General features: G+C 41.9%; 1 protein-coding gene across 2 annotated transcripts; it reads left to right on the forward strand.

The window, feature by feature from the left end:
* Positions 1–1496: 1496 nt before the first annotated feature.
* On the forward strand, positions 1497–13635 carry LOC125515097 (golgin subfamily A member 4-like). Of its 2 annotated transcripts, XM_048680518.1 has the most exons (12): positions 1497–1860; positions 1942–2114; positions 3139–3268; positions 4198–4398; positions 4534–4656; positions 4835–4872; positions 4946–5060; positions 5669–10207; positions 10830–10949; positions 11882–11989; positions 12173–12315; positions 13119–13635. In XM_048680518.1, exons 3-12 carry the CDS (start codon positions 3191–3193, stop codon positions 13345–13347), a joined length of 5694 nt encoding a protein of 1897 aa, XP_048536475.1. In that variant the 5' UTR covers positions 1497–1860; positions 1942–2114; positions 3139–3190; the 3' UTR covers positions 13348–13635. The 2 variants fall into 2 exon arrangements, with proteins under 2 accessions (XP_048536475.1, XP_048536476.1); XM_048680519.1 differs by lacking the exon at positions 3139–3268.
* Positions 13636–13895: the final 260 nt, after the last annotated feature.

Here is a 13895-nt window from a genome sequence, read left to right on the forward strand (position 1 = left end):
GACTCCATCTCTCTCCTCCGGCATTGTTGAAATCTAAAAGACCACCCTCCTTAGCTTCCACTTTGCATATTCTTTTTAGGGAGACCAAGAGGAGATCCCGATATACACTTTCACCAAGGCAAATCTCAAGTTCATCGATTCCTTAATATATCCCTTGTGAATCTTGTTATTCTTGGTTTTATGCGCAACCTAGATGGTTGTGGTTCCCCGGATTTGTGCCACGACTCATTATGAGATTTGGAGTACGGCCCAAGAGCTACCCCTAGCGAAGGTTGGTTGGACGTTCGTTAGCCATGGCACTCAAAGACTTATGTGAGACATTTGTTGTCGTGGGAGCATTCATTGTTCCCTACCTCTTCAATGGAGATTCGCATCCCCTTAAAAGTGTTGGTGACACTAGGTGTGGATTACCGTTGCTTGATCCCTTGTCGCAACAAACAGAAAGAAACCGTGGCACAAAGAGAATTTGCTTGAAGCTGCCAGCTAGGAGATTATGGTGGGGAGCACTGAAAAGGAAGGCATAATCCACCAAGCCTCCACTCACCATCTATCATGTTTTTTAAGACATCCATCTTGGTTGTTCAAGTGTCTTTAGTACTTGTGTATTGAATATGTATGTGAAACGACTAACTATTGGTGTATCTACTGTAACCTATGCCATCTACTCCCTCTGTCCTAAAATATAAGAATGTTTTTGACACTAGCATAGTGTCAAAAACATTCTTATATTCTGGGGCAGAGGGAGTAATTATTAATTATTGCCTTTTAGGCTGTGTTGTGTGAAGTATTGTTATATTATTGGATTAATCAGTGTTCTTGTTGTTCCATTTCCTTTTGCGCATTGTTCTCTATACTTTCATGGCCTGGAACTGCTAAACATCACTTAGGTTTCTCTCTTTCCATTCTCGTGTCTCTATTAGTGTGATCATTAGGAAGCAATATATTGAGTTGTATGCCATTGGACAAGGATTCCAAAGAGACGACGCCCCATGTGTGAGGAGCAAGGTCAACCCACGTGGCTCGCCTTCATCGTGTAAATGTCACACACCAACGTAGAAACAGTGCCGCCACATGGCAAACCCCATGACGAACACCACATCACGACTATAAGGAGAACACGGGGTCAACACCGCCAGCACAATGAGGACCCGCACGGCAACGTCCCACGCGGATGGGTCGACACGACTCACTCGAGGGAACCCCACCCACAGCCTCACACCCGCTCCACGCGCCGCCCGAGCTCGTGAGGCCAAACTCAAGGCGAGAAAAATAGATATACTAGCATGCACTACTAGTTTTTCGAGGTTAAGAAAAAGCGGGCTGATTTTCAGGCCTGTACTCCACTTGTACCGGTGAAAAAGAAAAAGGAGTCGAGTGAGACTGTGAGAGACAGACATTACTGCCCAACCAGAAAACCTGGGAAGAAATAAGTAATGATAAATTAAACGACCAAACATCATCATTATGCTTGGTGCCCAGCATCCTTCCTCTTCCCGATAAGCAAGCTTTGCTGCTCGCCTCTCCTAATCAAGCCCCAACCCAACCTCGGTGGAAAAGCCCGCACCTTTTGCGCGAACTCCCCGTGCTTTCTTCCGTATCAAAGCGAATCCACCAGTTGCATTGCATCCGTCTACATCTCGCCGCCGGTGAGCGCCGCTAAGCCAAAAACAGCCCCCCACCAACTCGCAAGTACATACATTTCGTCCCCGAACCGCGGATTTGGGCATGAACTCCAGAACTGTTTGGCTGCCACTGTAAGAGCACGGCGGCGCCCGACCTCCTCGTGCTCTCTCCTGTATCCCGCTGCATCTCGCCGCCGGTGAGCGCCGCTGTCGAGGTCACCTGCCCCACTCGCAGCCGGTGAGTCTTCTCCCCTGCCCCTCCTTCCCGCCTCCTTCCATTTCTTCTTCCGGCCCTGACCCCAGTTCACTCGGTCGACAGCACGCCGTCGTCCCCGCCGGATTCGCTCTCATCCGCCGCAGCCTTTCGCCGGATCCGCCCGCCTCTTGCCGCCTCAGCTGCAGATCGAATCCCGTGGCGCTGCCCCGGTCCGTCTCCGCCGCAGATCCCGACCCCCAAGCCAGGGCCTTCGTCCACCTCCGGCGCCTTGCAAGGTACGCTCCGTCCATGCCTTGGCTGCTTAAAGCTCTTGGATGTTATCCTGGACTTGGAACATCTTGGCTACAAGCAAGGCGTGCCTGCATTTTTCCACGATTTCTGAACTCTGCAATTGCACACTGCAACTAGCTGCATCTCTTTTCTGCACATGACACTGGTGCCTTTGCTCAGTACACCAGCTGCCCAGCTACTGATCCACTAATACCAATTTGTGTTATATAACTATAGTTTAATTTTTGGCTGCAAACCAAAGCATGCTCTAAATCCTTGCTTGTAATGTGCAAGTTTGTCAAATTGATCAGACCTGTGCATCTCTCCTAGTTGCCCTTTGAAACTAAAGATGCATATGTTATATTTTGATTCGTTGATAATTTTGAAGCTAAACAAGGGTCTAGAGAAACAAAACGCTTAGCCTAGTTTGGCTCAATGAGGTCTGATACTGCATGGAATTAGCCCTATGTATGAATTATAGCAGGACAAGATTCTTGAGTACTGCCTGACTTTACCTTTCTGGGTGAATTGGGGGCAAATTCTTGCCAGCTAGTATGTTTCCACCCTGCGGCTCTAGATGTAAGAGGATAAAAAGATAAATCCAGGCATCTTGGTGTAGGTGAATTTTCCATGTAGTGGTTAGTTATTATTTTTCCATTATACCGTGTATCTAACGCTGGTGAACATGTGAGGTGCTGAGAAACATGTGGTTGTTAGTAGGAATAGCTATGAAACTGTTAGGAGCATAGTGCAGAAACAATATCAACATAATCATTCAATTATTTGTATAACTGCTACCATGGAAGTGTACCAGCCAGTTGCTTTTGATGACTAGCTTTTACACTGAAATTTTCTCATTGGTGGTGGGTATGATTCTTGTTCCTGTGTTTGTGCGTTTGCGCATCCATGAGGACAATCTGGTCTGTTTGTATGGTTTTTTGGCTTGAATTCTGTTTGATTTGAAGGTGATTTTTTAGATGTATTTATGAATTTAAGGGAGTTTATATTGTCTCTGGTGCTTGCTTTCAGACAAAAGATCCCCCTAGAAGTACGATATGCTTAAATAATAAAGATCGCCAGCATGTCAAGGGTGCCAAAATGGAAGATTGAAAAGGCCAAAGTTAAAGTTGTATTCCGGCTGCAATTCCATGCAACAAATGTAAGATCAATTTTTTTATGCCAACTCCATTTCTTTGCCCTTTTGGTTGTTAAGACTTTTTTTTGGTGAATCTTACTTTCGAGGAAAATATCCATTTGTATTCCACAACTCTTGCACGGGTCTAGATTTCATCTCAACTCTAAAACCAGACACATTTCACCCTGAACTCCTGAAACCATTTGTTTTCACCTGTAGGCTGTTTTTTGGGCAAAGGAGCCAAAGCTCTGTATTAATCAGACACCAGCATTATGAGAAAACCCCTTAAAGAAAAGGAAAATATAATCCAGTCCTTGGGGAATCCTCCACCCCCCACATGTTGGTGGGACACTGATGTTGCCACAGCTGGAGTTCCATGCCATGGCTGGGATAAAAAAGTAGTATCCACGCAGGCAGCCGGGAAGTCACCCTTAGGCTGGTTTTCTATGTGCTTTTCGACTCTTCACCAAGTCGGCTGCCACATCACTGATTTGTTCAGCTTACATGCAGCACAGTCAACGTAACAAGAAATAAATATTTGTTTATTTGGGTGATGTTGTATTTTTCTGATTTGTTGATTTGCTGACTAGTTGCTTAGTCATTCTCAACCTAGAGCATGATTGTGGGTCCCATGACGTTGCCTGTCAAAAACATCCTACATATAGTGGCGTGTCGTCCAAAACCGTGTGGGGATTGTTTGGGGGGGTGGGTGGGGGGGGGGGGGGGGTAGTTCCAAAATTTAGGCTGTGGTTTGTCCATTTTTTGAGTTAGGGGTGAAAGATACTACTAATACATACCCTGCCAAAAGTTGTAGGGTGTACAATTGACTTATTCCGGCTCTCTGATTTTTACTAATATGAGTCTTGCAGTTTGTGTGAATTACTCAGGATTATTGCATGTTTCTGCCATCCATAGTTGAATGATCTTTCCATGGTTACTTGTTTTTGTTGCAGATTCCATCTACAGGATGGGACAAGTTGTTTTTGTCCTTTATCTCTGCTGATACAGGAAAGGTAACTGCAAAAACAAATAAAGCAAATGTGAGGAATGGAAGCTGCAAATGGCCAGATCCTATTTATGAAGCAACACGACTTCTTCAGGATTCTAGGACTAAGACATATGATGACAAGCTCTACAAGCTTGTTGTGGCCATGGTGCGTTGTACAAATTGGTTTCGCTTATCCTACATCTTCCTTGGCCATGGACTTGCACACATGTTACCTAAGGTTTTGATATCATCACCACTTAAATGCTGGATGAACTTACTCCCCTTGTTCTTGGAAAATCAGGGGACTTCTCGATCTAGTATTCTTGGGGAGGTCGATGTTAATCTTGCCGAATTTGCAGAAGCAGTGAAGCCTGTTTCAATCACACTTCCTTTTCGTGGTTGCGACTTTGGAACAGTATTACATGTATGTTTTTTCCCCTACAATATACATGCATGGGTTTTAGATAACATTTTAACTTATGTCTATAATCATCAGAAAAATACTCTTTCACTGTTTTGAGAAGTGATTTGACAATGTTCTCTGTTTTGCTTGCCTTCTGGTTGTCCTTTCTAATGTTGTTCTTTGATGAATACTGTTGCAGGTCACGGCACAACTGCTCAGCACCAAAACTGGCTTCAGGTTTGGCCATGACAACAATGAAATTAGTTTTGGATTGTTGGTCCCAAGTCTTATGAGTGCTTTCTTGGTACAGGGAATTTGAACAGCAAAGAGAAACTGGTGCCAGAAGTTCCCAGCAGCTAGTGAATCAAAGAAGTCACGATCCTTCTGAAGTTGCTGTTGCTTCATCCGATGTTGGTAGTGATAAGGTTGGTATAAATCCCTACGAAGTATAGGACCTCACTGCAATGGCACATGAAAGGAAAACAAAGAGCTCATTTTCAGGGCAGTCGTGTGTTTTACACTGTTTCTTGGTAGTAACTACTAACTTCCATGGAAGTCCCAAAAAAAAACTACGAACTTCCATGCGTACATGGTTTACTGGTGAAAAATAATTCAAAACTTCTGATTTGAACTGCAACAAAGTAGACCAAGTTATGTGCTAGATTGCTTTGTTGAGAGTGACCTTGGTTATCTCAAGATTATGGAAGGATACATTTGAAGGGACCGCGGTCCTTTGCTTCTTTAACTGGAGGCATCGATCTATATTGAGTGGTCCTTTGGTTCTTTAACTGGAGGCATCGGTCTATATTTACTGTACTATTGCTGATTGTGCTGCAGATACATCACTAGAGAATTTACGTATTAGGCCTAGATTTGTGACAATGAATGGAATCTGCATATCATGCAATGCCTACTGTTTTCATTTAGTAAATAAATTAGTTAAACCATCCCATATTCTTTTCTATGCATATCGTCATTTGATATAATTAAGTTACTTGGTTCACACCATAATTATCTTTATCATTTGTTATAGGCTAACGCAAGGAATAAGTTAAAAGAAACTTCTTTGGGGTTCCCTGTGGCCGAAGATTCTGCGGGTTCAACCGAAGATTATGAAAATTCATCACATAATTCAGATGGTTATTTTGCCGAAAAGAATGATCCGTGTGGCAGTCATGAAATCAGTAGCTTTAGGAGCATACACTCAGGTGATTTACCACTTTGTCCGACAAGTCAAAGCCCTACACCAGAGAAGGGGCCATTTCGGGGTAAGCGTCTTTCACCACAAGGGAGCAGTGATTGGAGTCATGGTTGGAGTCCTGAGTTCTCTGCCAGTCATGATCTTGCTGCTGCTCATGACGAGAATAATCGACTCAAGTCCAGATTGGAGGTGGCTGAGTCGGCCTTTTCTCAGCTCAAGTCAGAAGCAACATCCCTGCAAGATGTCACTGACAAATTAGGCAGTGAAACGCAGGGCCTAGCTAACCAGCTTGCTGTTGAACTTATGTCACGCAGCGAGCTCACTACTGAAGTATCTTCCCTAAGGACAGAATGTTCTAGTTTGAAAAGAGAGTTGGAAGAAATGAAATCTGCTAAACCCTTGCAGCATAAGGCTGATGGAGGAAATGGTGTTCTTGCTACAGATAGTTCAGTACATAATCTCCAAACAGAATGGCTGCAAGGCTTGCTGCTTCTTGAAAGTAAACTGCAGCAGACCAGAAATAATGCTCTCCATGGACTTCAAGCAAGTGATCTTGATTTCCTTCTTGCTGATATAGGGGCTCTTCAGCGTGTTATTGAGAACCTCAAGCAAGGTGTTCAGCTTGGACAAATGAAAGAAGATAATTATCAAGAACATTTGGCTCCACCATCCAATGTTGCCCATCAATCAAGCTCCGGACGTGATCATAATTCCGACAAGAAAAACACTGGCAGTACAGCCACGATGGAGGAAAAAATGTGTGGGCTCTTGCAGAAGTTGGAGGACTCAAAAACTGAGAAGGAGAATCTTCTGGAGAAGATGAGCCAGATTGAGCGCTACTACGAATCTTTTATCCACAAGCTTGAGGAAAGCCAGAAGCAGACAGCAATTGAATTGGAAAATCTTAGGAAAGAACACAATTCTTGTTTCTACACAGTTTCTGTCCTCCAAGCCCAGAAGCAGAAAATGCATGAGGAGATGAATGACCAGCTAATGAGATTTGCTGAGGACAGAACAGCTTTAGAAGCTCAAAATAAGGAGTTCGAGAGGAGAGCTGTTGCTACGGAAACAGCACTTAAGAGGGTCCGATGGAATTATTCTGCAGCTGTTGATCGTCTACAGAAAGACCTTGAGTTGCTGTCCTTTCAGGTTCTCTCTATGTATGAGTCAAGTGAAACTCTTGCAAAGCAACCCATTGTAGAAGATGCTGAGCATTTTCCTGAAGAGCATTCTGCAATAGCAGATTTAAGCGGTACTATAGAACATGACCAAGACAGGCCTGTTGTCAAACAACGGGGAACTGAAGGTCTTCATGAGGCAACTGCATCTCAAATGTTTTCAACTGAAAATGGCACATCACGTAGTTTTAGCTACAAAATGGATGGCCAGCAAAACCTCCTTCAGGCTGCCAAAATTGAAGAACTTCGTAGCAGATCTGAAGTCATATGTAATCCTGATTCACAGGTGAACTGCTCCAACACCGAAGGACCAAAAGATGCTTCTTCCACAATGGAATCTGATATTTTAGAAACATACGCTGTTAACATTCAGTGGCAGGTGTTCTCTGATGTGCTACGGGAAACTCACTATACTGCACTGGATATGATTAAGCAAATGCAGGGAAGGCTATACGTGCTAGAAAAAGAACTCCATGACTCTAATGATGCTAGGGAGTCTTTAATGCTCAAGTTAAACTCTGCACTGGACCAATCAAAAAGTTTGAAAGAAAGTGAATCAGGATACATTTTCAAGTGTGATGATCTGACAGTGAAGAACCAAATATTAGAAGCAAAGCTCCAAGATATTTCAGTTGAAAATGCTTTACTTATGGAAAGGCTTGTGGTATCTGAAACACTTGTTGAGGAACATAAAACTTGTGAAAGCAAGTACAATGCCTGCACTGAAGAAAGAAAGAGATTTGAGAACCTTTTAATGAAAGAAAGTCAGCAAACTAGTCAGCTTAAGGATGAGCTCAGATCAGTAATGGAAGATTTTGAGGCAGTGAAAGATGAATTACGTAAGCAGTCCTCCTTAATCAGTGAGCAGCAAATTGTTTCTACATCACTTCAAGAGCAACTGAGCATCCTATGCTCTAAACTTATTTCTTTGAGCAAGGACATCGACATTCCATGCTTGGATGACGTATCTTTGCTACATGAACTTGAGAACAAGAATTATGCTGCTGTCATAGCAAGCTTGGAATTCTTCCAGCAGCAAGCATGCCAGAAGGTGCTTCATCTCCATCACGAAAAGGACGCATTGGAAGAAATGTGCGATGTTCTCCGGAAGAGATCAGACAAGTCTGAAACAGAATTGCTTGATGTGAAGCAGAAGTTTCATTGTGATATGGCTGGAACAGAAGAAAAGTTGAATATTTCTGAGGGACATGTAGAGAAGCTTCAGCAGGAACTGCAGGAAATGGTACATAAATTTGAGATAATCTCAGAGGCTCAAGAACAACACTCAATCAGCAATGGTGACTTAACATCAAAGTTGGCAAAAATGGAAGTTGAGCTGCGGATTGTCACCAGTGAGAATGAGACTCTTGTTGAAAAGATGAAAGACATTGCTGCTGTTGTTCAGGAACTTGAGAGGACCAAAATAACTCTTGCAGAATCCGACGAAGATAACAAAACTTTGGCCGAGTCTCTACAGTCTAAAGACGAACTGTTGATGCACATGGAAAATGAAATCAGAGGTTTGCAAAATTGTCTGAGCTGTACCGAGGGAAATTTGCTAAGAGAAAAGACAACGAGGGAAGATCTTGAATCTGCCCTCGCAAGTCTTACATCTCAACTTAGTGAGAAGGATCAGGTCCTGCTATCTTATAATGAGGACAAAACAGAGTTACTTCATCTGAGGGACCAGATTTCGGACATGAGTAAAGAAAACAGTTTGATGCAAGATGCTCTTTCAGAAAGTGAGCAAATCAAAAGGGACCTCAGTTGTAAGAATTGCTCTCTTCAGTCCCAGCTCGCCAATGCTGAAAATCAGTTAGGAACAATTCTGGAGGACTTTCTTGCCACTGAAATTGAAGCTAGTTGCATGAGAAGTCAGGTTGAGGAGGTTGCTGTGCAACTTGAATACTTAAAAAATGATTTTGGGAAGCTTCAGCTTAAGAACAAAGATGCTGACGAGTTATTAAGGGCGCACATGTTGACTGTAGCAGAATTAACTGACAGAAATGCCACACTTGAATCAGCTATCCATTCTCAAGAAATCAACTTTGCCAGGGTTATTCAAGAGAAGGAAGGGCTTGAAGAGCTTATAAAAAGAAATGAACAGACATTGGCTCAGGTTAGCAATAGTGAGTCTCGAGATACATCAGTATCAATTAATAACAGTGAGGCAGAATTGAAGTATCAAGATGAGATTGTGCAGCTTAGAGCCGTGCAGACAAATCTTGAGGAGCATGTTGATCGTTTGAGATCAGCGAAAGATGAAGTTGAAATTCTAAACGTGGTTCTGAAATCAAAATTGGAGGAACACCATACTGAGGCGTCATCACTGCTACAGGATTCTGGATATCAGTTGACAAATTTAAAAGAACAGAACAAAGAGCTTACGCAGAAACTTGCTGAACAAACTCTGAAGGCAGAAGAGTTCAAGAACCTGTCTATCCAGTTGAGAGAGCTAAAAGAAAAGGCTGAAGCTGGGAAAAAGGAGAAAGAGGGGTCGTTGTTCGCCATACAAGATTCCCTTAGAATTGCATTTATCAAAGAGCAATATGAATCAAAGGTTCAAGAGCTTAAAAGTCAGGTGTTTGTCTCTAAAAAGTATTCTGAAGAGATGTTACTGAAGTTACAAAGTGCTTTGGACGAGGTTGAAACTGGGAGGAAAAACGAGATTGCTCTGGCTAAAAGAATTGAAGAGCTATCAATGAAAGTTTCTGAACTGGAGGTGGAGATGCAGGATTTATCTGCTGATAAAAGAGAGTTGTCTAATGCATATGACAGCATAATGACGGACTTGGAATGCACAAAACTGAACTTCGATTGCTGTAAAGAAGAAAAGCAGAGGATTGAGGTCTCTCTTCAGGAGTGCAGTGAGGAACGCAATAGAATAAGGGTGGAGCTTGACTTAGTGAAAAAGTTGCTGGAGAATATGGCATTAACCGACCATGTCGCGTCACCTGATAATTCTGGATCACGCATCCCTCGTGCCACATCTATCGGGCAAATTCTGGGAGATGTTAAATCTGGGTCTGCACCAGAGTTAATACCAAAACTAACAGAAGTTGATTCAGAATTACAGGAAGATGAAGGTGAAATCCATAGCACACATATTTCATCAAATGTAGCAGAATCAGAAGATGTTGGTAAGTCTGATGAGCATCCACATGCCAAGCATGCACCGACAAAGAACTTGGAGGTAATCAATCTAACATAAATGTCTTTATCTTAGTTTAGACTAATTGCGATTGAAACTAGGGCACATGGAATACTTGACAGTTGCTCACAATTGAAGTATTTTTTTCCCTGTAAGATAGTATGTTTACACATATGAGATATACCATGGCTCTCATGTTATATTATTGTAGTGACAAATTACCTTGAATCTATATATTTCAAACATAAGAGGACTAGAAAGAGGCCTGCGTCTAAGATCTGGATAGCTTAAGCACATCCTAGAAACTACTATTTCAGCGTTTGATGGGAATAGCTTGTTAATCAGATGGCAATATTAGTTTGGATGATGTCGCAGTCCTTTGACCCAACTTCACAAGAAATAAGATCCGGCTCTTGTTAATTTTTTACCTTTCAGTGCTTTGTCGAGAAGTGTATACACACACCTCCTGGTGTGACACTTCACTTTTGCTTTTGCTGTTTTGCTTCACAATCACCAAGTAGAGTTGAAAGATATTCATCTGGCAGTGTGCATTTATATATTACACCAACTAACTTTTTTTTTTAGAATTGTTTTGCTTCGGTATCTGTAACATTTATAGCAGTGTTTTTTCTCTCAGCTTACTTTAATTGTACTATTTTGATAGAACTGCCATAAGCAATCTGAGGAATCATTGGAGGATCATCCAACTGTCGACAATACCATCAAAGATATTTCTAAAGAGCATAAGAAATTGGCAAATGACTTGAATCTTTTCCAGAAAGAGGTATGTTGAAACTTCTCTTACTATACTTTTTATAACACAAATTCTGTTCCTACCAAGTTTTGAAAGGGTTCTTACATAAAAAATAATAAAACATATGATTTTTCTTATTATTGATGAGGAAAGGATATGAATCTAATCAGTTAAGTTTTCAGAGCAGTAGGTTTGAGTGTTTCAATCTATATTCATGGTGCTTAGATATCATTACATCTGTGAATGGGCAAGTGCTTGCCTAAAATGGAAATCTTCATTTCATTTTCTTCCTTATGTTCCCCGTTTATCTCTATCTTCTTTACCGTAGACATCTCGTATGTAGCAAGCCTTCTGGCCACAAATCCCCATTTAATTAGCATTCCTCTCGTCTCTTCATTGCTTTAGTGATGAGCAGTAGAGAAAATACAATCCAACTCCTCTCTCTCCCTTGCTCTAGCTTTTTTGTAAAAGTGACTCACACTTTATTAATTAGGCAAAGTATTACAATCTGATTGGACATTCCCAAATCGTCCGTAGCTCTGGGTTTGCAAGCCCGTTGCACACGCCCTTACGAGCTTTATACATCTTGGTTTGCAAGCCCGCTGCACACGTCCTTATGAGTTTTGTCCATATGGGTTTGTTTGATAATAGTAAGGAAGATCTGTGACTTTTTTTTGATAGAGAACAGCAGGAGAATTTCCTACTACAGCTTTTTATTAATTTTTATATGAGAACTTGAGAAGTTAATTACAATATGCTCCCAAAAACAGTTGCAGCAAAAAGTAATACAAGAAAGAAGGAAACTAATGCTATTAGCCAATCTCCAAAGTTGGTTTTGTCAATAAATTGGGCAATTCAAACAACAAACAACTTATGTTTGTTTTTTATGAATCAGTAATTACTTGATACTCGGCATGATGTGGATCAGGGCTAATTCAGTGTAAATTATTTTACATATGCAGCTGGAAAGACTTAAAAATGAGAATTCATCCCCTCTTCTTCCCCTTGACATTAATCTTATTGATCCGTCGCTCAGTGGTTTGGAAAGGGCGTTATCACAGCTTGATATGGTATGTGTACTTCTCACCTTTCTGTTCTAATATAACTATTCAACATTTTTGTTGCCACTATCCCAAGATGATAAAAGAGTTCTTCCATCACCACCCACATGCATCCACCTCCATCGTTTGACATGAACCTGCAGTCCATATACCTTGTGCTAATTTTGTGTGTGCACATGTCACTATTTTCAGGCAAATGAACATTTGCGAAGCATTTTCCCTTCATTTAAAGAGCTTCCTGGTTCTGGAAATGCCTTGGAAAGAGTACTTGCTTTGGAGCTTGAGTTGGCGGAAGCGCTGCAAACAAAGAAGAAGACGGACATCCTTTTCCAGAGGTAATTAGTTATATTGCATCTATTTTCATAAGTTTACTCTTGTCTAGTAAAGCAGGTTCCCCTTTATTATCAGCTGCCCTTTCATTCCCTCATATTGGACTGAATGCATGCTCAGATATCGAGTCTGGTCATGGTAATAAACCAAGGGAAGTATCTTTTTAGGGTTGATTGGTTGGTCGTTTTCGAGCCCAAAACTGTCGTATTAGTCGGAGGTGTAAATCATTTCTGCCATTGTCTCAAATCACGCTTGGTTCGTCGTTAACGTTTTATTTTCTGGACGTTTCGGTGTCGTTACGTCCGGAAAGTTTTAAGCACCGCCGGAGCCCCCGATTGAAATCCTGGAGAAGAGAAACAAGGGAGAGAGAGAGGAAAGAACTGCAGCGATGGCGGCGCACGGAGCATGATGCTACTGCCGACCTTCTCTGCTCCTCCAAGGGATCTCCACAACACCCTGACCTGGTGGGCACCATCAGTCACCCCCTGTTCTGCCTGGTCCATTGCCGGCACCTCCTTTTGGGTGCTTCACCACCCTCATGGTTGTCTTGCCGACCAGGCCTTCTGCGACCTGCTCACCTTGATACTGCTCCCAAGTGTGGCCTTAGGAACTCGAGAATTTTAGAAACTGTGCTTATTGATATAGAGCGTCTTTTCTCTCTGGATGTTTTTTGGTCTGTCAAGCTACTAAAGTTTCTTCAGAAACTAATCTAACTAGGATAAAGAAAAAAAACTTGAAATTTGTAGCTTTCAGTAATGTAAGTCAGGTTTTACTTAACTAACTAAATGCTCATCTCTTGAACATTCAGCTCATTCTTGAAGCAACACAACGACGAATCAGCGGTGTTCCAAAGCTTCAGGGACATCAATGAGCTGATACAGGATACAATCGAGTTGAGGAGAAAACAAGTGGCTGTCGAGAGCGAGTTGGAGGAAATGCACGGCAGGTACTCGGAGCTCAGCTTGCAGTTTGCCGAGGTGGAAGGCGAACGACAGAAACTCGCAATGACCCTGAAAGCCCGGTCACCCAGGAAATAATAGGAGGAAATGAAAGAAGAAGAAATGTTAGCTGGTCGGTATTCTTCTTTTGCTGCGGGGAAGAAATACATTTTGTAATGTAAATCATCATGTGTGTGTGATATAGTTCATAAAGATGCAACATCTGATCTGTGTACAGGCCCTCCATCAACTAATTAATTGTTAATATGGCGACATCCGCTGACTGCTGCGTCTCAGCAGTTTTTAGAGGGTGACTTGAATTGCTTTGCTGTTCTTATTAATTTTTGACAGAATGTGAGATCGAGATACTACCAGCATTCTTTCCCAGCTTGATTTTGCTTCATTTGTTCTTGAACCAGTTGTGAATGGTATCTGTTTGCTTGCGCGTTACGAGGCTCTCGCTCATAAACCATCTCTTACTGAAAATATGCACAATGTTTTTATACAAAGGAGAAAGAAAGAAAAGAAAGAAAGAATAAAATATGCATAAAGTATCTCTTACTGTATGCTCATAAGAAGTTATGTAGGAGTAAAACCAAACATTTACATATTTAGACTAAACACAGATTGCATGTACATTGCTGGCA

The sequence above is a fragment of the Triticum urartu genome, chromosome 6, assembly GCF_003073215.2.
Source record: "Triticum urartu cultivar G1812 chromosome 6, Tu2.1, whole genome shotgun sequence".
Taxonomy (NCBI): Eukaryota; Viridiplantae; Streptophyta; class Magnoliopsida; order Poales; family Poaceae; genus Triticum; species Triticum urartu.